The sequence below is a fragment of the Semicossyphus pulcher genome, unplaced genomic scaffold (assembly GCF_022749685.1).
Source record: "Semicossyphus pulcher isolate SPU_LCO1_2020_fin unplaced genomic scaffold, fSemPul1.0.p SCAF_21, whole genome shotgun sequence".
Lineage (NCBI taxonomy): Eukaryota > Metazoa > Chordata > Actinopteri > Labriformes > Labridae > Semicossyphus > Semicossyphus pulcher.
The window spans coordinates 18,617,783-18,643,689 of NW_027211695.1; the positions used below are offsets into that span (position 1 = coordinate 18,617,783).

Here is a 25,907-nt window from a genome sequence, read left to right on the forward strand (position 1 = left end):
TATTTGTCCTGCATTTGTGTTGAAATACAGGATCATTGGATTGTAAGATTTGGCTTTTCATTGGTCATTTTAAAGCAGATACATTCCTCACTTCTGCCACCTGCTCTCGTCTCGCTTTCTATAGACACGCTATCCATTAACCTCTTATCCAGAGGAGCATGTCGGAGGTCGAGCGAGCTAATTAAACCAGCGTTCGGCCTCTCCTTGTCTTCCTGCTTCTCTTCCTCTGGCCAGCCGCGTATATCACACATCTCGTGTTCTCGGGGCTGTTATTGAAGCATTCCTGGGACGCCCGGGCGCAAGGAGCGTCTCCTTTTCTGGAAGTTTTTGGATCAGATTTGGTGGGCCTCCGCGCGTTTTGCTCTAGTTGGCCCCCCTCTTTTAAGCTGTGGCCTAAGCAGAGGATTACTGATGCCCATTAAGGTGGTTTAGATTTAGAAGGTGGAAATGGACGAAGAAAAAGAGTTACCTTATTGAATCAAAGACAGGGAAGTAGAAGGCCTTCAACTGCTCTGTTTTAGAGTCTACTTTTAAAACTTAAACCTGCCCTGTGGAGTGTTTCTTTTAGTAAACAAACAAAGGGTTTGTTTACATTTTGTTCCCTCGTAAACGACTCATAAAACACCCTACAGCTTTAAAGGGGGCCTTTCACCTTCTAAATGAAGGAGTCACTGAAATCCAGATCCACCTCCACCTTTGTTATTTGCATAACCCATTGCTTCTCACCGCCTGTAAATTGCGACAAACATAATACAGTACAGGGCGGATCTGGTTTCGTTGAGACATGTCTGGAGCCGGGACATGTGGCTTAGCGTTTGTGTGCTTTTGAAAGACGTTGTTTTGGCTGGAGATGGGACTCTGAAGACATCTGAATCCCGTTCTTATAAAGAAGTTAAGACGTGTGTGTGTGTGTGGTGCTTTTGTCGAGGCTTATTTTGCAGTTTTGCTGCCGTGCCCTCGGGCACCCTGGGGAGTTAGAAAGCTCACCTGTCAGCATAGCAGTAGCTCAAACACAAAAACCCAACCAAATGAATAATGATTTATTTTTGAAGAAAGAGAAATCACTTGCTGAATTGTTGGATGGAGACGTTTGCTGTCAGTTTTTTTTCTGCATCTCCCTCTCTTTCTCCTCTGCTCTCTCTCTCTGCTAGCTGGTGGCATTTGTAGGCGGCTAATGATATTTGTGTCTTATTAATGGCTGCTGATGAGCTGAAATGGTAGACTCTCCACAAGCTTTATTTACTCGCCTTTAATACTGACCCGTCAGTTTGACTTATGACACTGCCATATGGGCACTGGCTACGGGGGACGAGTCTGGTACGCATTGACATCACATTCCTCCCCCCATCCCCCGATATGAGCACAATTTTGAGCATCTAATTAGCGGACGAAAGACGGGAGACGTCCATTTTTTTCACATTCGACTTTTACGTATTTGTAAAACGAGGCCAAATATGAGCTGTGAGCAAAAGTTCACTGATTTATAACCTCTGAGGCAATTAATAAAAAGCAGGAATTTATAAGGACATGCTAACCATATGGTACATGCATACATCATAAATGTGTGTAAGCTGATAAGGGTTTGGCTCGCTGCCGATGGGTGTAATGAACTGCTGACATGGCTGACAGACTGTTTGGAGAACGCTTCACCTGTAGAGCTGAGTGACAGGAGGTCGCCTTCATTTGTAGAGAGGTCTTGAAGTGAATAATGAGACAAGGCGAGCGTACCAGAGAAAATGCTCTGTTGGTGACTTGGGCGTGGATGTGAAAGGCAGAAGTTGCTCGGTGACATTGATGAGAGACATTCTTTACATTTCATGACCTGTGTAAATCCCAGCGTCGACTCCATGTCAAAAACAGTTGAGGACATGAAATGCAGATTTTTGGGGGTAAAATATGGTAAGAAATATCAGTATGAACACCAGCACTGATAGGTTTGTATTAGGGATGCACGATATTATCGGCACGTTATCGGTATCAGCGGATATTGGCTTAAAAATGAACTATCGATATAATTAACCGATGAAATAATGGGCTGCTGCATACTTGATTAAATACCTGACCTCGGCGCAATGTCCCCGGCGCGAAGAAGACCTGCACTGCGCAGCGTGTTGACGTCACGTATGTCTACCTGCAGCATGAGAGAGTTAGAAGCCAAAATGTCCGTGGTGTGGAAGTTTTTCAAAGTGTCCGAAATAGATAGCAAAACTGCTGTTTGCAATGACTGCTCAGCTTCGGTGATGTGAGGAGGAGCCAAGGCAAAGTCTTTCAACACTACAAACTTGATTAACCATCTCAAGACCCGTCACCCCGACCGTTGTAACAAATGTGATAAGAGTATCACCATTATACTGTACGCTAATTCCAATACAGAAGAGAGTTGATGATCTCTGCAATTAGGTGTGCGGGAAAAAATATCGGTATCGGTATCAGTATCGGTAATCGGCTTAATGAGTTGTAAAATATCGGCATATCGGATATCGGCAAAAAATCCAATATCGTGCATCCCTAGTTTGTATTTCTGTAGGGATAAAACATGTGAACCGATGCTGAACACCTGAGAAAACATAGCCTAAGCTAATGTGCAATGCCGATCGCACAACAGTTGTATTTTTTAGCTTAAAGCTGAAAACCCTGCACTCTTTAATTCTGGATATGGATTAGAGGTGGGGATCACAAGGTAACTCACAATATGATATTCGTACGTGGCCCACGATAACGATGATATCACGATAATTTATATATTGCAAGACATAAAAAGATACATCACAATATCTGATTGACTGAAGAATACAAAATGCACCTAAAACGCGCCGTCCGATATTATCCCAACATGTCAACTTCTTCTTCGGCCGATTAATTTGCGTTCACGTTACCCTCACGTCATCCACGAGCGCCACCGTCAGGAGTCACGAAGTAGTGACGCTGTGAGTCAAAATAGCAGGGAAATCTGTTTAGGGTGCCAAATATTTGTAAATTAACATATCGATATTGTATTGCCTTATCGGCGATATATTGCCATGTCGATATATATCGTCCCACCCCTAATATGGATGTATGTTAAATTCTACCTTTTGACCTGTTTACTGTCTTCAAAGTGTTCCTTATTTGGTGGGGCCATCAACTGTGTGTTCTTTCATAAAGTTAGATGTCAAACGCTTATAAAATAAACACATTTAGAGTAACACAAGTAATTTTAGTGTCTATAAGATGAGACGTGAGAAATGTTTTTCATTGGACGAAGGGAATTCTGAAATAATTCTGACACACGAAAAAGGGAGGGGGTCCATGATCATGTCAAATGTAAAGTTTACGGTTTTGAGGCGACATTCAGAGTAAATTACTACTTTTGCTGTACATGGTTTCAACCAGCTCGTCATTCACAATATCTGGTGTATCGTTTGGCTTCTATTTAATTGCTTTCAAAGGATAAACCTGACCTAATCAAGCTTCCACCACAACGACAGTCAGAGAGTATCAGAGATGTGTTCACTGTCAGGAGGCTGAAATATGAAGAGGTGTAACTGTGTGTGGCTGAGCTCACTCTCATCTGTCTCGGTGTGTGGCGTGTCTGCTGACATATTCTGCTTCTGCACGTCTTCATCCTCGTCTGCTCCTTTGGTCTGCCGCCACCTGTACTACCGCTCATCTCCGTCTCAGACACTTAAGAGTGTGTTTGAGTTGGTTCTGTATGTCGGCCTCGCTGTCTTTGATACGTCTACGTGTGTGTCTCGGGAGTTTCGTGAAAGAGAAACAATGTGAGAGCCGGAAATAGCAGAGGACACGGAGAAATCTCGAGCAGTTTTACGGGTAAGAAGAGGCCACTCGGCTCCCCGGAGTCGCATGTCAAGCCCATCATATCCTGCTATCTTAATTCTGCGTCGCCTGCGCCCACACCCGCCTGCTCCCCTCCCGCCGCACGGATACTCTTACACTGAATCTGGCATCTCATCCAAGATCGGGTTTGAAGTGAGAGCGGGTGACAGCGGACAGGCCTCCGTCTCCTCCGAGTTTGAGAGCTCACTGTGGTAGCCACGGGGGGCTGACATGGAGCTCTGCGCCCGGTTATCAGCTTCCTCCATGGGACACAGCAGCTGTGGGGCTCTGTGTTTTCAGGCTGCTTCCCTGTTGAGAGAAACAAAAAGTCCTATCTTCCTTTTTTTTAAGTGATCCGTAAGTGCTGGCAGATGATTGAGACGGATATCTTTCAATGCATATCAGTTCCATCACTTGCAATTTAATAAGAAGTCCATCATATAGCCTAAATCTGTTGGTGCCTCAAAATACACCTGCCTAATAATGTGTAGGTCCCCCTTCTGCTGCCAAAACAGCCCTGACCCGTCGAGGCATGGACTCCACTAGACCTCTGAAGGTGCGCTGAGGTATCTGGCACCAAGACGTGAGCAGCAGATCCTTTAAGTCCTGTAAGTTGCGAGGTGGGGCGTCCATGGATCAGACTTGTTTGTCCAGCACATCCCACAGACGCTCGATGGGATCGAGATCTGGAGAATTTGGAGGTTGAGTCAACACCTTGAACTCGTTGTCGTCCTGTCGTCACCCCATGAAGGGGTGTACTCGGTATGCAACAATGTTTAGGTAGGTGCTACGTGGACCCAGGACCCAATGTTTCCCAGCAGAACATTACCCAAAGCAGGCTCGCCTTCTTCCCATCGTGCATCCTGGTGCCATGTCTTCCCCAAGTAGACGCACATGATGTAAAAGAAAAACATGATTCATTAGACCAGGCCACCCTTTTCCATTGCTCCATGGTCCACTTCTGATGCCCATTGTTGGCGCTTTCAGCGGTGGACAGAGGTCAGCATGGGCACCTGGCTGGTCTGCAGCTACGCAGCCCCATACGCAACAAACTGCGATGACCAGCGTTAACTTTTGAAGCAGTCTGAGCTGCAGTAGCTCTTCTGGGCCAGCCTTCGCACCCCACGTGCATCAATGAGCCTTGGCAGCCAGTGACCCTGTCGCCGGTTCAGCGGTTTTCCTTCCATGGAGCACTTTTGGTCGGTCACTGCAGAGCGGGAACACCCTGCTCTGACTCAGTTGTTCAGCCACAATTTCCTGCTTCCAACACATCAGCTTCCAGGGCTAAACGTTCACGTGCTGCCGAACAAATCCCGCCCACTGACAGGTGCCATGGTAACAAGATAATGTTATTCACTCGACCTGCCAGCGGTCATGATGTTGTGGCTGATCGGTGTTTAAGTGTGGATAAGAAATATATCAGGCGAGAAGACTTCTAAGTTGCATCAATCAGTTGTTCGTTTTGCAGGATTTGTTTACTATAACACTGCTTTTTAAATATAACTGAAGCTGACCTTTGACCTTATCGTAGAAAACACAGTCCTGTCATCTTAAAAAGCACATATGAGGAAAAAAACAAATTGTACTCCCGTGCTGTCACTTCTGTCATATTAACTACATCAAACGTGCACGAGAAAATGTTCGTCTGACACTCTGGGAAAATGCACCCAGAATGCACTGGGGTTACATCGACTCGAGCGGCATGAATTTAAAGATGTCTGCGCGTCTCGAGGGATCAGGTTCAAGGAAGTCCCCAAAAAAGTCGGCGTGAACACATCAAACATCCTGTCAGCATCTCAGCAGCTTTGTGTGGACGGAGGCGTCTTAATCGCTCGGATATATTGTGCCAAAAAAAATAAAAAAGGAGCGTCGGGATTCACTTTAAAGGAAGCAGCTGACAGCTTAATGCTTTTATTATCAGACTCTTTTGATCCAAACTTTCCGCCCTCTGTGACAGCTTGTGAGTTATGGCAAAGTGAATTATAGTAAAATCTCTTCCTGCCTGCTGCCTGTGTGTGTGTGTGTGTGTGTACTTAACATCTGCTGGTGTGTGTGTGTGTTTTACTAGCAAGGGAGACCTCTGCCATTGTTGGGCTTTTACATCCTGACGAGGCTAAAAATAACCGAGCGCTTTCCAATTTTGTCATCTTTCGGGACCGCTTCTCTCGACTGTTTTGATTTTCGCGTGCGTCCCCCCTGGAATGCTCGGGGGTCACCGACGGCCACTTCCTGTCACATGGTCCCCCTCGTTGTAGCGCTCTCGACCGTCCCTGAACGTACTCAAACGTACTTTAAAAAATAGGCCACAAGGGAGGGGAAGGCTTGTCATATTTCTGAATCGCTCTCTGGGTGGCCCAGCCTAAACGCTGTCAGTGAATGACAGCTTTTTTTTTTGTTTGTTTAATCTTCAAATTACTCGTTCTGCTGTGATCTAAAGAAGAAAGTCGCTTCGTGAAGGGCTTCGTACGCATGCAGAACAGAATTAGGCCACCAGTATAGAAAGACATGACAATAAAATCATGGAGAAGTTGTTTGCAGAAGTACGCTATTATTAATTTTGATGTTTCCGCAATACAATTAGAGTTAAACAGGGATTTACTGTAGGATTAGCAGCCATCTGTATGTGTGTGTGTAAAGTATTTGAGTTTTGTTCCTGTTTAAGTGACCAAACAGACAAATGATATGCGTGCTATGCAAACAACAGGCTATGTAAACTGCACTGGCGAGCTATGCAAATAGATTATGTAAAATGTCCTCAAGCATCAGATGCTTTCTGGCTGCAGACACACAAACACAGCTGATATTAAAGAGCTTTATTGTGTTTCCTGTCACTTAGAAATACATGTTTCCTTCTAAGTGGTTTACTTAAAGTGAGAAGCTGAAAATTATCGTCTAAACAGGGTTTCTTTTTTCCATTTTTTCCCCCTAATTTTCTAAGTGCACGCTCTTTAGAAGAATTGCGGTAAATGTATAACTGATTCTTAAAACACCCTTTATAGATGACTACTTTAAAGTTTGCATGCAGAGATTTGTGCTTCATTTTATGCTGTGTTTGACCCTCCGACAGCTCCACAACAGCGTCTATCTTCAGCTATTTGACTCTTCCAGTCCAATGATAAAACGCAAACTGAGACAGGAAGGAAGTTAGCACATAGCATTAGCATCAGCACAAAGTGTACAGGCCAGTGCAGCAGGCAGAGTCACAAAAGTACAATATCACAAGCCCCTTTTACACCGCCAGTTCAAGGCAGGATTGTTCCGCCTTCTTTCTTCTATGTAGCACGGAGGCGTAAAGGTGGGGCGAAGTCGTTCCGCCTCTGAGCCGGCATCGGAGGTGGTAACAGAGGCGAAACGGCGTCTGTGTAAACTGCAGAGCTGGCAGGGTGGAACGGCGCCGTGTGTGTATTTGAAGCACGCTCTGTTTGTTTACACCTCGCGCATGTTTACTTTAAGCGCCGGAGCGCAATTTAAAAACACGCACTGGGGCGGCTTCACGCCGGCCTTGCGTGGTCCAATGTAGAATGACAAAGGTGGCATGAGGACGGAGATTTGTTACGGCGCTGAGGTGGAACCGCAGCGTAAAAAAAGCTACAGTCTATCTTTGTATATTGAATAGGAATGCTTCTGTCATTATATGCATCATTTTCGTTCTTGCCATATTCACATGGCGGCCATTTTCTTCTGACATCACGGTCAGGGTGGGTAGCAAAAATGCTGTAATTAGGTAGCAACTGAAACAACATTAGATAATCAGGAGGAACAACAAGCAATGATTTAAGCTAAAACAACATATTTGATAACCCATTAGCTACTCTTAGCTAACAGCTAATCTTTGCATTAAGCCAACCCATAGCTAACCTTACTTATTGTAGCAAAATCTTAGCTAACGTAAGCTATGAATTTACTGTTAGCTAGGAATGAGGAATTAACCATTAGCTCGGAATTAATGCCTTTCCATATTTTATTGTTAGCACTAAACCACTTCCCCCCCCCCACTAGGTTTATATGATTTGTAAACTGGAACTCAGCAAACACTCTTTTGATTAAAAAAAAAAAATGGCCGCCATATGAACATGATCATTAGTCAACCCTGTGCTGGAAAGCAGTTGGTGATTTCTTATTGCAGCAGCTTAGTCATAAAACAATTTTAATATTTCTTTCAGTGCGACATCGTCATCATGTTAACAGGTGGAGACTTTAAAGCCACTTTGGTTTCAGTCACTGCAACACACCCTCTGTGTCACCCCACCTGTGCTCCTGTATCGCCCTGTCTTTCAGTCCACTCGAAGCCCTTTGCCAACGCTGGTGTCTTCATTCGACATAGACATCCTCCCCAGTGTCTTCTCATCCAAACTTAGCCGCGGGCACACGTCCAATCAAATGTCTCCTTTTGCTTCTTCCGTGCATTGCCAAGTGGCAACTCTATAACTAACGTGTCAAGTCTTGTTTCAGTAAACAGATCCTACATCAAAAACCTGCAGAAAATGCCACCCGGCCGCCCATACATTATACTGCACAGGCTCATAGGCTCTTCTTTTACTTGCATACAAAACAGTTAGAATTTTTAACACTGTTTTAGATTAAGGCCTGATCTTAGGAGGAGCAGGAACAAGGAGGAAATTAGCCTAGCTTAGCATTAATACTGGAAACACTTTTAAACACTTTGTTTTTTAAAGGTGGAATCAAGTCAATATAATGTGTTTATTAGTAAGCCTTGTGCTACTGGGCCTTTTCATAACCTTTGGACAGAGCTTTGTTAGCTGTTTCCTCCTGTTTCAACTCTTGTGCTAAGCTAAGCTAACCGCCTCCAGCTTCATATTTACCGTACAGGCATGAGAGGTATCAATCTTCTCGTCTGACTCTGGGTAAGAACAAAAAAACATATGCTTTGAAATAATAATAATATTTGTACGACACCTTTTTTCCCTGAAAATTGATGGAACAAAAAGAGGGTTCCATTTTTGATTAGCGCAAGTGAAAAAGCAGCTGCAATTCGGCACCCTTAAACAAAAAAAAACAAAATTAAAAAAAAAAAAGAATGGACACAGATGCACAATTTCCTAACTTTATCTTGTTTGCATATTTGCTGTTTCCTGGTGGCCTTTCTGTCATCGTGATAGGGAAACTCTGCTCACTGCCAACAGCAATTAAAGGCCTCAAGCATGTGTTTGGGTGTGTGTGTGTGTGTCGCTGTCCAACTTGTTGTTTGGGTGGTGTTGTTGTGTCTCCCTTGGCTCCTCTGTGGCTTTGTGTTTGGTCTGAAACTGTTGCCAAACAGGGAGCATCATTATTTGCTGGGCTTGGACACGGCCTTGGCACTACTTGGATTCACATGAAACGCACGTTTTAAAAACGGTATTGTATTTCTGATTCTGGATCATTTGTCCTCAAATGTGGTTTTGAGGTCGTACGTGTTTGTGTTTGTGCTACTGTTCCTGTGGTTGTGTGTGTGCGTGTGTTTTGTGGCTCCACTGAGACAGTCTGGCACCTGGCCAGCTCAAACTGTCCATGGCTTGGAAGGCTGGAAGTAATGGGCTCAATTCCCCCAGTGGGACGGGAGGGGGGCTGAATAAGAACAAGAGGGGGGATGCCTGGGGACTCTGCGGGACTAACAACAGCTCACAAGAGAGTCCAGCAGGAGCACGGATAGCTTGGAACTAATTTTATAATTATTCCAAATCACACAAGGATGTGGCATGCTTTTTAATAAAAGCCTGGAAGGGCAGGTGTGGCCACTTCCCTGGAGGTGTCGGGAGCCATGTTTACCGGCCCGTAAAAGGGACACCAGCACGTTGATATTCTTTGCTTCCGTAGATTAATCCAGCTGATTATTCTCTTAACAGGCAGATTTTTTTGGTATTTAAAACATCAGAAAACAGGCCCATCATACTTTCCTATCGGCCAAGTTGTCTTCAAATGTATTGCTCTTTCTGACTGACAGCCCAAAATCTAAAGAGACTTATTTTATTCCAATGTAAGCCACAAATTCTCACATTTTAGAGCCAGGAACCACCACAGGTCTTGCCCTTTTGACAATCAATTACCAAGATAGTATCCCGAAAAATATTTTAACTTTTCCGACTATTCTGAAGAGTCATCAAATATATTTATCCTCCAAAACTCGGACTAACCTTGCCAACACCCCATTGTACTACGATAGATTATGTGTTGTTGTGTTTTGCTCACGTTGACATGTTTGGAATGTTGACCTTTCCTGCAAGTTGTTCTTCCAAGTATGCAGTTTTAAGTGAATCACGTAGCAACTATTCTTAGAACTCATGGTATTTTAACTTTGCATCATGCTTGTTTGCATTCTGTTAAATCCATCCACATGTAGTTCACCTGGAAGCTAATATTTGCTAAGGACGACAGTGAGTGTTTATGCAGATTTGTTGTGTTTGTTCCTGACACGTAGTAACTGGACATGTGACTATTGTGTCAACATCCTCTGGCTGTTTCCTCACCTTCTCCTGACCCTTCATCTCTGACCTTGAATGTTTTTTTTGTCCCTTGCAGACCCCTGTCTTATAGTGATGCCGCCATGCATGGGCGAGGCCGACCGCTTCAGTCTGGAGGCACTGCGGCACATCCACAAACAGCTGGATGACGACAATGACGGGGGAATAGAGGTCAACGAGAGTGTGGAGGTGAGCTTCGTAGATGTACACTGAAAATTTTGAGTGAAGGCACACAACGAGGCACCTGGGTTGTACACAAAACATAAAGCAAGCAGGGGACCCCAGGTAAATTTGATGTGCTCGTCAGCTGATTGAAGAGATACGAAAGGATCGAAATATAGTCGAAATGTATTCATATTTTTTGAAAACTGTTTTCTTGTGAAATACTAAACAGTGTCCAACCCTTCCTTAAAGGTGCACAAAATGCAACCACACAAATGAACAATTTCTTTATTGGTGCAGTTTTCAGTTGGAATCCTTTTCTTGTTCCAAACATTTTCTGAATTACCAAAGTGACATATGTAGAAAAAACATAAAGTGTAACATTTTTTTAAAGCATAAGTTCAAAAGTTTTAAATTTTAAAGTAACTTTCTTGACGAGAGTCAGACGAGAAGATTGATACCACACTCGTGTATGTATGGTAAATATGAATCAAGAGCTGTTTAGCTTAGCTTAGCATAAAACATTGAAATGGGGAAACAGCTAGCCTGGCTACGGCAGAAAAAAAACACCCACAAATCTCATTTAGTGTTCCTGTACAAATACTTAATGTATAACCAAAAGTTAATAGGTTTCTTGTTACCTTTGGATAGAGCTAGGCAAACTGATTACCCCTGTTTTCAGTCTTCATGCTAAGCTTAATTATTTTTTACCTCTTGAGGCCTTTCAAAATTATTTTTGGAGGAAGGAAAAAAATGCTCTGAGCTGCTAACCTAAGTCCATTTAGGAATATTGATGTGTCACAAGTAGACATTTCTTGATTTTTAGAGTTTACGAGCGAGACAATGGGGAACCGCTGGGGTAAAAGCTGCAAATGTGTTTAATTGGATCTCAGTCTTTAAGAGAAGATACTGACTGACTTTATCATGTTACCATCCCTGCGGAAATCCAGTATTTCGTAGCTCCTTAGTTTAACCAAACTAACTTTAAAATATTTCCTGTGTTGACACAAGAATAGCTGCCTGTCAGCTCTGAAAGCGGATCGCCACATGCTGGTAAATATTTAGTTTACAAAGCCAACAGAGAGGAACTCCTTGTGGCGTTCTTGGGTTAGGCTCGTTAGCCAACACATTTTTAATATTGATAATATGATAATAGTCATTGTAAGAGAGAATAAACCAAATTGGGATCAGAAATTCGTCACATATCGACACATCTGGAGAGAGACGACTGGTTTCTGTGAGCGTCAGGAGCGGTACAAGTGATACCTGAGAGCGCTCTGACCTGCCGTGCCCTCTGCGTCTCTTGGTAATCAACGACCATGGTCACATTTTGTGCGTGTGTGTGTGTGTGTGTGTGTGTGTGTGTGCTGGCTGGAGTCATTTTTAACTGACTGAGAAATGCTGGTGTGAGAAACAGTTATACCCTGCAGCCCTTTGGTGGCCCCCCAGTAAAGATCTGGACGTGTATGAGTCCTGTCTAAAGTCCCCTGAGGGCTGCAGTGTTAGAACTGGCCCCCCGCCCAGATGAAGGCGATGTGTGTCTCTGCATGTTTCCCTGATAACTGTATGTTCCGTACTGTATCAGGGTGTGTTACAGTGCCCTGTTTTCACCCTTTGTCTTTATAAGGGCAACGAGTCGTTTCTGTTTCTCGGCAGCAGAACGTTTCAGTTGTTCTTGGCCGATAATCTTAACTGAGGATTTCCGAGCTTTCCTCTAGCCAGAGCAGAGTTTCACAACATGATGGATGCGGCTTTCACCAAATTAGTGGCTTTCTATGAGTTTATTTTATGATAAAAGGTCATGTGACAAAGAGCACAGGGCCGAAACAAGTGGACTTATGTCTTGTTAAAAAGCAAACAAAGGAATTTAAAATCGGTTAGGTTTTTTTTTTTTTTTTTGTTAGGTTTCTGTTTGGTGCACTCTTGCATTCGTTTTTTCATGAAAAGAACAAAGAAACGTTGCCAGAGTGGCCTTTAAAGAGAGCTCTCATGAGACACTATTTACTGTCAGTTTCAGCCTCTTCCTGGCAGCGATGAGTTGAAAGGTGTGACGAAGTTATGATGAAGGGTGACGAGTGCGGGGTCGGAACTAGACCTCGTCACCCCCTCACCCCTCTCCCACCTGGCTGAAACTTTACACCCGCACAACAAAGATCTCACTAGCACCTCCTGCTTTAACTGATCTTCTCACCCCCGAGCCCCTCATCCCGACCCCACCCTTTCACCCCAAAATGTGAGAAGTTCAGGACAACAACAGGACGGTCGAATTTGTAATGTTTCAGCCGTGTTTGGGATATCCTGTTTTTCGTGACTTGCGTGTCGGAGATTCTTGTGCTGTTGGTGGTAAAGATGACATGAGTGATAGATGGTAGCCGTGACACTTGTGGCTTACCTGTCAGGGTTTGTAGATAAAGCACATGATTTATGAATATGTTGCCCACACTATAAGACAACCCATGCTTAAAGCTTTTGCTGTGTTTTTGAAGACATTTCTGTTTTGATTCCGATTCCAATGTTTTCCTGAAATTAAACAATTCACAAGCTGGAACCAAGAATCTTAAACTTACCCTGAAATTTGGTTGAAAAAGTCTGAGTCAGGTACAACCTGTAACCAAATACAGAGTGGCCTAACCACTTACCCGGGAATCACCTGGTAGCACTGAAACATAAAACGTGGTTAGCCTTAAAATTCCCCTATTACTAACAAGGAAATGAATCCTCACATGCACGTATAGGCCTACCCACTGTTTATATCACCACAAACACGCTGCTGATTTACAGTTCACGGAGTCATTTACATGAGTTGCGTCGGTCACCGCAGCAAAACGATCCGGCGCACTAAAACGCCTCTGCACAAAAAGAGCCCCCATTATCATGTGTACTTAAACATATTGACACTCTTTGGAGAGTGGTGAGGCGGGGAGAGCAAACAAGGAAGTACTGAAGCCAACAAGTGCCACAGGTCTTTTTAGTATTCATGGACAGGTCACATCATGGAGTTATCAGTGAGGATGTTGAACAAAATGGGCTTCGGCTGCTTTTTAAGTTGATGTTTGGAGCAGACGGTCGGGGAAGAACGACTCTCTGGTTGAATGCTACTGTTAGCAATCAAACCAATTTTTGCTGGATTCAGTCGCCTTGGTGAGAATAAAATGTTCCAGGTTTCCAGATCATATGAACACAAGGAATCTAACAAATGACAAGTGCATTGACAAGATAATAAGTAGTGAAAATCCTGAGGTAACTTATTTCAAGTTAAACATATTTGATAAGCCCATTAGCTTTGGTTAAAGAACTGCTAGCATACAACCTCTTTTAAGCTAACACTGCCGTTTCAAAGTGTCACATGATACAATAGATGATAATAGACAAGGTGTAAGTATCTAACATTATTATTTTAGTTAGCTATTGCTACCATTAGCTAGCTAACATTTCCCTTTGATAGAGTTACATGATAAGATGGAAAAGGTGTGAATATTGACCATATTCACACAGCAACCATTTTTCGCCAGGGTGGGAAGCTCACATGCTGTTACAATGTCATACTGCTGTATTCCAAGTTGTACATTATTTTATCAGAAATGATCTAGCAACGTGTTTTATAATTTATCCACGGTTTGATTGCTCAGTAACAAAAAAGACAATAGATAGCAAAAATTTCAGGGTAAAACCCCACAAATTTTTGTAATTCAGTGGCTAACGACAGCCAAAACGATACTCATAGCTAGCTAGCATTTTTGTTATACTATCATACTTGATAGCTAAGAAGTGGTGTCGTTAGCTGTTGCGTAAACATAGCTAATGAGTTATCAAATATGTTTCAACAATCAAACATCAGTTGACCCGCCCTAAGTGTGATGTCAGAGGAAAATGGCCGGCATGTGAATATGGTTCTTTAGGTAGCGCTAATGTTAGCTAGGTCATATAATATAATGTTTGCTATTTTTGGCTAGCTAAAACTTGGTCAGCTTGAAATTGGTTTGATGCTAACATTAGCTGTTGTGACTTAGCTGTCAGTACCTAATTAGTGATGTTGTTTTATGTTAGGGAAGCAGCAAAATGATAGCAATTTACCAGAGTGCGAATATGTAATACAGCAGCACCACATCATATCAGCATTTGAGCTTCCCACCCTGTGCTTGACGTCAGAGGAAAATGGCCGCCGTGTGAATATATTACATGATACAATATATTTAAATGTTTTTAAATGTTGTTGTTGGTCCCAGTCAAATCTTTCTCACCTCTCCGTCTGCATCATAAATAAATAGAAACCTGAACCTCGTGACGGTTTGTATTTATAGCCTCAAAATCAAAAGTAATCACTTTTTTACTGTCCTCCTAAAACGTTTGTAACTTGACCGCTCTGGAAGAATTTTATTAGGAATCAAATCCAGCTGTAATCCCGTGAAACGTAATCCTGTCTCTGATTACTCCTGAGAGTCCCGGTGTCGTCGTCTTGGGGGGCCAGTTTGAGTGACGTCCGGGGGTCTGTTGCTGAGCACAGTCACTGGGGATGGCAGGTGCACGTCTTCTCCTCGGGGTGCTGGGCTGAGCGCTGTCCGCCTGCCAAGAAGACGCTCGGCTGGATCGTGTTGCATCACTTTGAAATGACAAGAACTAAACCCACGTCACAGCAATGGTGCTGCTTCTGTGTGGTAACATTATTACTTCTCGAACGTGCACAGCAACTTTAAACATTTAGGCTTTTGTAAGTTCTACTTCTGTGCAAACATCTTATGACCGAGTTGTGTTTCGGCGGTTCAGAACAGAAGAAACTCGAGAAGGAGGCACGAGAAGCGTCCATGTTGTATCTTTAGAAAGGAGGAATCTCAGAAGGTTCAAGAAGGTGTTTGTTGACTTGTCTGGGAATGTTCAGGGATAATTCAAGAGAGAGATTTTATTTATGACCTGCTACTTTAAATGGAGACATAGAACCTATAGAAGGAAGGATTTATCGAACAGTTTGCTAATTTGGTTTGCATGATTAAACGGATATATTTGTTTGGAGCTAGAGCTGGGAGTTCATTAGCTTAGCATTATCTTAGCCCAGGGTGCAGCAATAGTGCCTGTGCAAAATAGTGTCAGAAGAACATTTGCACTTTGAGAAGGGAGCGCTAGCATTAAAATGGCTGAACTCCTGCTTCTTGCACAACCTAAATCTTCAATCAAATTCTTGCGCAGTTGGGAGGTGATGTTGGGATGGAAAATGTCCTCCAAATAGACGTCCAACGGCAGGCTGTGTGTCCGACTAGCCTGGCTCCGTCTCAGGCAAAGTAACAGGCTTCCAAGCGTCCTTCCAAAAGTTCATAAAAAACAGGAGGCTGATCTTATCATACAAATAAACGAGTCGCGCTTTAAGTAGTTCATGCATTCATAAATCACCTCCAAGTGCAGCGTACTTTTTGTCCAAAACTTCTAAGAGATTTATAACAATAAATCAGTCTAATAATCCTCTTCCTAGATAACATCGCAATTACAGGTTTTATTAATGTTCAGGCAGGTTGTTTGGTAAAGCACATCGTCTCGGCTCCCTGATGATGGATGGAATTAATAACTCAGTAAAATTAAATGAGCAGATGTGGACAGATGGACTGATACAGTAGACATACAAGTGAGTCACAGTGGACTGTTGCAGAGAGCAGGGGCTCATGGGTAGTGTCTCGAACTTGAGCCAGCTCCCCCCTTATCTGGAATCTGATCAGAACAAATGTGTCTTTGTGTCCTGGTGCGTGTGTGTCATACCCTGTCTGTGCTAGGCCTCCGTCCGTATAGACTACGTGTACGTGCTATTGTCTGTTTGTGCTCTGGACGAGTTAAAGCTTTGTCATGTTTACAAGCTTTTGTATTTTTCCTGCAGAACTTTCTTCTTCTTTGACATGTCAATTGGCTGTAATCATCTAAACACAGAAGCCACAGTGACCTATCTTCTCACCACACGATTTATATGACTCCATAAAGCATCACAAAGCTGTCTTTGACCATTATGCAAAAACTGATGCACCGGCCTGCCCGCAAGTCGAAGATAGCGGCACTTAAAGCGATTAAAAGTACTTTTATTGCTCAAATTAAGCGTCTTTTGTGCTTTTCTGAGTATTAACTTCAGAACAAGTCATCCTTAACGACTTCTACATCCTTGTCCGTGTGCTCTGCTCAGTGTCCCTGGAGTTTGCATCCTTGCCAGCAGGACCTGTCATAAAGCACCGTGAGCATTAAAGGCTTTGCGAGACAGTTGTTTGAATAGCATTGCACACATTGTGGTCTCTGCAGTGACTCAGCGTCAGTCGGTTCCTTTACTTGGTTCCTGGCTTTACGTCACTGAGAAAACTCATTTGCATTGGCATTGTGTAAGAAGAAGGTGAAGGGAGGGAAGAAAAAAAACACTGGGCAAAGCTGTGAGACTTCTCAGAGTATTTTGTTCTCTGCTGATGAGCTGAAAGAGCTTTTCAGACCCTGCAAATCCTTTGAGGCGGGTAAACGGAGGCAACAGTTTAAGAGTTTCTATAGCGTAGTTTAAGGTTTGACAGAAATCTGTTGTTTCTACCTACAACTGTCGACATATAATCCAGTGTTATGTGTTGCATTATAGAACGTTGTGCTGTGTGATCCTTTCAAAATAACTTCAAATGGTAGAAACAATCTGGATCCATTCAGTGGAATATGTCTCCTATTACACCTTCTGTCTTGCACAAACTTGGATGGATTGCCATCAAATTTTCTACAATCATTCATTGTGACGAGAGGATGGATCCTTATGACTTTGGAGAAGCTCTCACTTTCCATCCAGCTCCACCAGCAGCTCAAATTTTGTCACTTATCCAATGAAATTGGACTGATTGGCAAAAAACGATTTGTAGAGAAATTCATGGTTCTCAGGGGATGAACCGCATCCACTTGGGTTAGGGTTATTGTTAGGGTTTTCCTCAAGCGTAACCAGCCTGTCGACATTTGAGTGTTTTGCGGTGACATGTTGCAACAATGTGTTGTGATATTGCCACATAGATTACTATGCCACATTCATGTTCCCCTCAGGATATGTTGTCAAAAAATGTGGTGGTCCCTAAACTTTTCATCAGTCATCTGGTTAAAAGTTCAATTTAATCCAAAACTTTGGTTTATGGCACGCAAAAATAGTGACATCGCTATCAGACAAAGCAATTTTTTGAGTTTGGTGCAATTTGGTAAAAGTTAGCATGCTATCATGCTAAGCTAACTGTTTGGGTTTTTTTGCTAAGTTGTAAAAATACACATTTTTTTTACAAAGCAATTGGCCCCACTTGTTCCGAAGAAACAATTCAATCAAGGGAACCAAACATTTTTGTTCTTGCTAGGCTAATGCGATTATAAATTTATATTTAATCAACTGCATTTAAAACCCAGCTGTACTTATTCAAGACAAAGTGATTGTCAGCAGAGTTTGTGGTCTGCAGGATAAAAGCAACAACCAAAGCAGCCACAGTATCGGACCTGAGTCTTGTTTGAATTGCCACAGCGTCTATGTTTCCTCATGACCGGCCACATGCAGTCACATGCAGGTTGAATGTTTGTTAGCAAAGATCTATCTCGACTTCTGCTGAAAGCACTTTACATCACAAGTTGGCACACCCTCGTGCCAGAGGCTGGTGTTATTCAGTCGAGTGAAACATGGGCGTCTTCCAGTCTTTATATGATATAATACAGGCTTGCATCATGTTGACTCTGAGCTAGCACATACTGTTTACCCTTATAGGACGTCTACTGCTGTGCTTCAATTACAGTAATTCCTTCAGTGTAAGAGGCGGCTAATGCTGCAATCATTGCACACATTCTTCTTCACTGTGACAACATAAGTATCATTCCTTCCCGTCTCTTCAGTGTGTGATTTTTAGAATATACATGAGTTGGTGCCAGAAGTGCATCTCTCTGAAGACGTTTTCAAACTATTTCTTGATCATAGAGGAAGTGTTTTTCTATTGCAGGCAGCCTCTCAACACCAGACTGCCATTATGTATTAAATGTCAGTTTCACAGCACTCCTTCAGACTCAGTGCACACATAAAGAAGTGTGAAAGCACTGGTGGAGTTGAAAATGACAGCCGTGTCTACATGCGTGTCTGTGTCACGATAAAGACAGTTGTTCCATCTTTGCATGCTTTCAGGACTATTTCAAAGGATCTGGTGCAGTCGAGCTTTGAAACAACCCCTGTCTAAGCAGGCACATGACACTTTTCAAGCTGTGTTGGAGTCGGGGACGGCTGTTTTATCAAGTCACGTGTGAAACTCATTGATTTAAACAATTGGGATTCGAAAAGGAGTGAATGTTTTGGATTTTCTACTCCAGAGTCAAAAAAGGAGGCTGTGAGTTTGTAGCACCGTTTCTAGGACATGCTAGCGCTATAGCTAATTCAGCTAACCTCTAAAACACCTAGGTTGAAAACTCAGTAACTTTTAATTCCTCTGTGATCTTATATTTATTAGTGATTGTCCCAGCTAAGCCTCTCTTTATGTGTCCCTTAGCAACGATTAACAGCAACTAGCCGCAGATCTTTTTGCTAGCTTCCCTTTTATAGGCAATATATCAGATTGTTGCATTCAACAATTAAGAAAAATAATTTTGGCTTCAAAAGTCAGTCAACATTTACCGTATAAAGTGATAAATATTAAAACATTTAAAAGCTAAAGTTTAGAAAGTAGCTTTCTTAACATTAGCCTCGAAGTTATCCGCCCAGTTACAGTATAAGTAGTGTTAGCCTAGCTGCTGTTTAGCTAGCTAACTTTGAGAGGCAGTAGCTGCAAAGTCACAACAACGAACCACATCAAAGAGTAAAGTTAATTAACATTTTAATAACGGGTAAGTACGTCATGTACCGAGAGAGCAGTGCTAATGTAAAAGTAACATTGGCGTGTCTCCTAAAGCTAACACTTTAATCATCATTAGCCTTTTATGTGGGATAGCACCAGCTGGGTGTTAACTTTGCGCATGGAAAACTTGTCCTTTAATTCATTTTAATAAAATATAGCCGCGACAATAACCCATCAAAGTGACTGCGCATGCTAGCATAATACTTAACTGCAGTAAAATCAGAGGCTAATTAGTTATTAGCATGTAGGGTGTAGGATTAGACAGGAAGTATCACTTTTTAGTTTATGCCAAGGCCACACACACACACACACATATTACTACACGACAAATGCTTTGAGGCGTTTGGTTGTCAGCCACGGTCTTTGTTGTTCCTGCTGCTGGTGTTCTGGCAATCCTCTGGTGGGTTCCTTTGCTAAAGCTTTCTCTGCAGGGGCATTTAATTCTGAGCTACCAAAGGAGGACAGCCGGAAACTAAAAAACACACACACACATGCACACGCAGGTGGAAGCGGCGCCTCCGCCATGGGTCTCTTTCTCTTTTCAAAGTCCCTAAAAGGAAGAAAGGAGAGAGAAAAGAAAGTGTGTGTGTCTTTGTGTGTGTGTGATCCAAAGCTAGACTTTTACTCAAAGCCAACTCTCTACAGCTCTGTCAAAACCACACATGGACATACACTGACAAGCAAAACCTTCTATCCCCCCTGACTTTTTAAATGTGAAACACATTTAAAACAACAGAACTTTATGTTTTTCTGTCTCTCTGTGTTTTGTAGTTTATAATAGAAGACATGAAGCAGCAGCAAACCAACAAACACAGCAACCTGCACCACGAAGACCAGCATATTACTGTGGAGGAGCTGTGGAAGGGCTGGAAAACCTCTGAAGGTAAAACAAAGCAGATGTGCTTAAGAAAATAAAATGATGGAAGAAATATAAAGCCCTTTTACCCTCCCTAGTCTGTATAAATTCACCACATCACATGACACAGGTGTGGTGCAACATCCGTCTGACAGGCTGATGTACTGGTTCAACAAGCCTGTGGGAGAATCCTTGTCGGCACCTTAAGTGACTTTCAACTTCTCTGAAAGCTCAAGTGGACTTCTGCGAACCTGACACTCGAAGGGCCGAATGGAGGGAGCGAAGAAGGGTGCACACTTGAGGGAATAACTACCCAGAATGAAGTGCAATCTATTACTTAATGTCCGCTCATGGGAAAGTGCTTTTTATTTTCACCTTCGTCCCACAAACTTCCCCCGTAAACACCTTTGATTTAATCTTCAAATAGCTGCTTCCTTCTCCTACTCCTTCTCTGATTTGAATTCCACATGGGGACAACATTTCTTTTAAAAAACAAATCAGTGGCTCGTCTTCAAACGCACGCCCCAATCTGTCATTCTCAGCCAGCATGTGCCCGTGTTTGTTTATAACTGCTAAAATATGTGAAGAGCTTTTGGAACAAGTTCGTAACATGCTACCTCAGCGTTAAAAATAAATACACACTCTGCAGGAAAAAGGTCTGACGTGTAAAACCATGAGGTATTTGTTAAACCTGTGGTTCATGTGCTTTATTTTCATTTCAAATCTTACAGAGATGAATGCATTTATTTTATACATTTTTATTGTAAAGGGACCGTGTACAATATTAAATATAAACGTTTCATGTTACCTAAGTTAGCTTAAAGCTCGTTTTCGTCTGCAGTCCTTTGGTCACAAACATAACTAAATAAAAACTTTGACATTAAAAGTAAAAAAAAGGATGTAAAGTTGTGCAGCAGAACTTCTTTATTCTTTTCAGAGAATTGATTATCACACCGACCTTCATGCTTGCGTTGTGACCTTTTAGAGGGGTCAAACCCCCAGTATATATCGCGTGTATAATCCATCACAGACAGATACAGGAATCATACTTCTGTACTTGGAGTGATTTTAACTGCGGGTCCTTTAATCACAGGAAAATGTCTGAACAGTAAAGTAGATGTTTCTAATCTCTCGCCTCCTCTCTCTCCTCGATCAGTCCACAACTGGACGGTGGAGGACTCGGTGCAGTGGCTGAAGGAGTCGGTGGAGCTGCCGCAGTACGAGAAGAACTTCCGGGACTTCCGGGTCACAGGGAACACTTTACCTCGGTGAGTAAACCTCAAACGCCTCATGCTCACTTCACAGGAGCAACACACATTAAAACAACTCGTCTGTGCAGTGAATCCTGTTTGTCCGTTTTATGATATGTTTTATATCATTGTCTCTCATTAAGTCGTGCTTGTCTGTCTTTGCCTTTCATGTGCAGTGGAGTGTGTTTATGAACAGTAACACTATTATAGTGTTTGTTACAATCCCCAAAGGCAGCTTTAGTTTTCATTACTCTGTTAAATGCTGCCCACTGCTGGTTGTAAAAAGCAACACAAGGAGAAATAACACTGAAACAGGTTGATTCTTTCCTTTAGTGCCTTCTTTCTCTCTTTTCGCACCATAATAAAGTATTTATTTTTATTATTGTACATTGAGTGCAATGACTGATATATCTTTTAAAAGTGCAGAAAACGCACCCACAAAACTTCCTACATCACAGTGAAGAAGAAATCTTTGACAACTAGTCTGAGTGTCGACGTTACAGGCGAGGCTCGGACGTCCGTGGGACACTTGTGGAATGTGACGCGCTGCAAACTGCATGTACGGCATGAGTAGACAGCGGGGTGGGGGTCGGGTGGAGGGCTATTAAGGGGTTTCGTGTTACTCCGCGGGGCTGATGAGCGCTGACTCATGAAGTGATGTCACAGAGAGGGGGTTCAGTTTCAGCAGGCTGCCATGTTGTCTGAGCCCTTTAAGATGGAGGTTAATTCACATCAGATCTTTTAATCCTTGTGCTGAAAAACATCCCTATTGTGTATTGAAATATAAGATTAAATTATTCTAACTCACACTGGTTATTTTAAACTTCCCTTTTTGTCTTATATTCCTTTCTGTACACAAAAGACACATTTAAAAACTCACTCTTCACTAATACTTGTTTCTACTTCTTCTCCATATTTCAGAATGGCGGCGAATGAACCGTCGTTTATGTCGATGCAGCTAAAGATATTAGACCAGCGGCATAAACAAAAGCTAAATTTAAAGGCACTAGACGCTGTGCTCTTTGGCCCTCCTCTCCGTAAGTATGCAACCATTTTTGCTGCCAGAAAACTTGGATGAAAAACACAGTATTGCCAAAGTCACCCATCTTCTTCTCCTGCCTGTCCATCCCTCTGCAGGTCCACAACATAACTGGATGAAGGACTTTGTCCTAATGGTTTCCATAGTGATTGGCGTGGGAGGCTGCTGGTTTGCCTACGTGCAGAACAAGTCCAGCAAAGTGCACATCTCTCAGATGATGAAGGACCTGGAGAGCCTGCAGAATGCTGAGCAGAGCCTCTTAGACCTCCAGAGCCGGTAGGAGCACATATATAACGAGATGATGATGGAGCTTAGAATTCCACTTCCTTCTCCAGCTTCATCTGTTTGTTTTCCACTTTCTTTCCTCTCAGGCTGGAAAAGGCTCAGGAGGAGAACAGGACGGTGGCCGTGGAGAAGCAGAACCTCGAGCAGAAGATGAGGGACGAGATCACCGGGGCCAAAACAGAGGCTCACAGGCTCCGAGAGCTACGAGAAGGTGCTGAGTGTGAACTGAGCCGCCTCAAATACGCAGAGGAGGAGCTAGTACAGGTACGGCCTCCCACAATACCTGTTACCGCCTTATTTGACTCTTTTGAATGAACATATTTATAACAGTTGCTAAAACACATGGAATTTTTCCCTTGGTAGGTGCGTAAGGCTCTAAAGCGAGCAGAGAAGGAGATGCAGTCAGAGCGGTCGGTGCCTGAAGCTCTTCAGAAGTGGCTCCAGCTCACACACGAGGTGGAGGTTCAATACTACAACATCAAGAAACAGAGCGCCGAGTTTCAGCTCTGCGTCGCCAAAGATGAGGTAGAATCAGTCATTTGTTCTTTCCTTCATTATACTATAAGTAGGGTTGGTTAGCTTTGTTTTACACATTCCATTAGGTGTTGAGTGGGTACATTAAAAGAGAAAATAGATTACATTTTCTTTTTTTGTCCTGGCTGTTGAAACCTGAAGAATTAGATCCTACCCACTTTTTATATTGCCAGTCAGAAACTGAAGTACATGGAGCTGTGCCTTGCTATCTTCCCATTTTGGCTTCACATCGTCAAAGAGCCATAATTCATGTTTACTGCTACCGCCAATATTCACACCACAGCTGGGCTGCAGGGAGTGCTCAGTGCAGTGTCTGCTTTCTAAGACAACCTGTGATGTATAAAGGCAGTGCAATGCAGTAGTAGGCCTGTTATAGTAGTCATAGTATATTGGTATTATGTCAGTAGTATATTGGTATGATAGTGGTATGACTTTTTATGACATGCTATAATGACTTTTGTATGACTTTTGTATGACATGCTATACTATGACTTTTTATAACATGCTACAATATGTTTTATGACTTTTTATGACATCCTATACTATGATGTTTTTATGACTTTTTATGACATGCTATACTATGACTTTTTATAACATGCTACAATATGTTTTATGACTTTTTATGACATCCTATACTATGATGTTTTTATGACTTTTTCTGACATGCTATACTATGACTTTTTTCTGACTTTTCATGACATGCTATACTATGACTTTTTTCTGGCTTTTTGTGCAATGCTATACTTTGACTTTTTATGGCATGCTATACTATGACTTTTTTTGACATGCTATACTATGATGTTTTTGTGACTTTTTTCGACATGCTATACTATGACGTTTTTATGACATGCTACACTATGACGTTTTTATGACATGCAACACTATGACTTTTTGTGACATGCTATACTATGACTTTTTTATTACTTTCTATGACATGCTATACAATGACTTTTTTATGACATGCTATACTATGACTTTTTTATTACTTTCTATGACATGCTATACAATGACTTTTTTATGACATGCTACACTATGACTTTTTTATGACATGCTATACTATGACTTTTTTATTACTTTTTCTGACATGCTATACTATGACTTTTTATAACATGCTACAATATGTTTTATGACTTTTTGTGACATCCTATACTATGATGTTTTTATGACTTTTTCTGACATGCTATACAATGACTTTTTTATGACATGCTATACTATGACTTTTTTATTACTTTCTATGACATGCTATACAATGACTTTTTTATGACATGCTATACTATGACTTTTTTATGACATGCTATACTATGACTTTTTTATTACTTTTTCTGACATGCTATACTATGACTTTTTATAACATGCTACAATATGTTTTATGACTTTTTATGACATCCTATACTATGATGTTTTTATGACTTTTTGTGACATGCTATACTATGACTTTTTGTGACATGCTATACTATGACTTTTATATGACATGCTACACTATGACTTTTTGTGACATGCTATACTATGACTTTTATATGACATGCTACAGTATGACTTTTTGTGACATGCTATACTATGACGTTTTTATGACATCCTATACTATGACTTTTTATAACATGCTATACTATGACTTTTTATAACATGCTACAATATGTTTTATGACTTTTTCTGACATCCTATACTATGATGTTTTTCTGACTTTTTCTGACATGCTATACTATGACTTTTTTTCTGACTTTTTTTGACATGCTATACTATGACTGTTGTATGACTTTTTATGACATGCTATACTATGACTTTTTATAACATGCTATACTATGACTTTTTTATTACTTTTTATGACATGCTATACTATGCCTTTTTATAACATGCTACAATATGTTTTATGACTTTTTATGACATCCTATACTATGTTTTTCTGACTTTTTCTGACATGCTATACTATGACTTTTTTCTGACTTTTTTTGACATGCTATACTATGACGTTTTTATGACATGCTATACTATGACTTTTTATAACATGCTACAATATGTTTTATGACTTTTTCTGACATCCTATACTATGATGTTTTTATGACTTTTTCTGACATGCTATACTATGACTTTTTTCTGACTTTTTTTGACATGCTATACTATGACTGTTGTATGACTTTTTATGACATGCTATACTATGACTTTTTATAACATGCTATACTATGACTTTTTTATTACTTTTTATGACATGCTATACTATGACTTTTTATAACATGCTACAATATGTTTTATGACTTTTTATGACATCCTATACTATGATGTTTTTATGACTTTTTCTGACATGCTATACTATGACTTTTTTCTGACTTTTTTTGACATGCTATACTATGACTTTTTTATTACTTTTTCTGACATGCTATACTATGACTTTTTATAACATGCTATACTATGACTTTTTTATTACTTTTTCTGACATGCTATACTATGACTTTTTATAACATGCTACAATATGCTTTATGACTTTTTATGACATCCTATACTATGATGTTTTTATGACTTTTTATGACATGCTATACAATGACCTTTTTATGACATGCTATACTATGACTTTTTTATTACTTTCTATGACATGCTATACAATGACTTTTTTATGACATGCTATACTATGACTTTTTTCTGACATGCTATACTATGACTTTTTTATTACTTTTTCTG

The 25,907-nt window shown here is 41.5% G+C and overlaps 1 protein-coding gene across 3 annotated transcripts in view; it reads left to right on the plus strand.

The window, feature by feature from the left end:
- The window catches only part of stim2b (stromal interaction molecule 2b), a 45,447-nt gene that overhangs the window by 12,312 nt on the left and 7,228 nt on the right, over positions 1–25,907 (plus strand). For 2 of the 3 annotated variants that reach the window (XM_069672320.1, XM_069672321.1), the window contains exons 2-8: positions 10,333–10,463; positions 20,045–20,156; positions 21,286–21,397; positions 22,301–22,416; positions 22,517–22,694; positions 22,790–22,967; positions 23,067–23,228. In XM_069672320.1, the coding sequence (XP_069528421.1) occupies positions 10,333–10,463; positions 20,045–20,156; positions 21,286–21,397; positions 22,301–22,416; positions 22,517–22,694; positions 22,790–22,967; positions 23,067–23,228 (989 nt within the window). Of the gene's footprint in view, positions 1–10,283; positions 10,464–20,044; positions 20,157–21,285; positions 21,398–22,300; positions 22,417–22,516; positions 22,695–22,789; positions 22,968–23,066; positions 23,229–25,907 lie in introns of those variants that run through there. The other variant, XM_069672322.1, reaches the window with a different exon arrangement.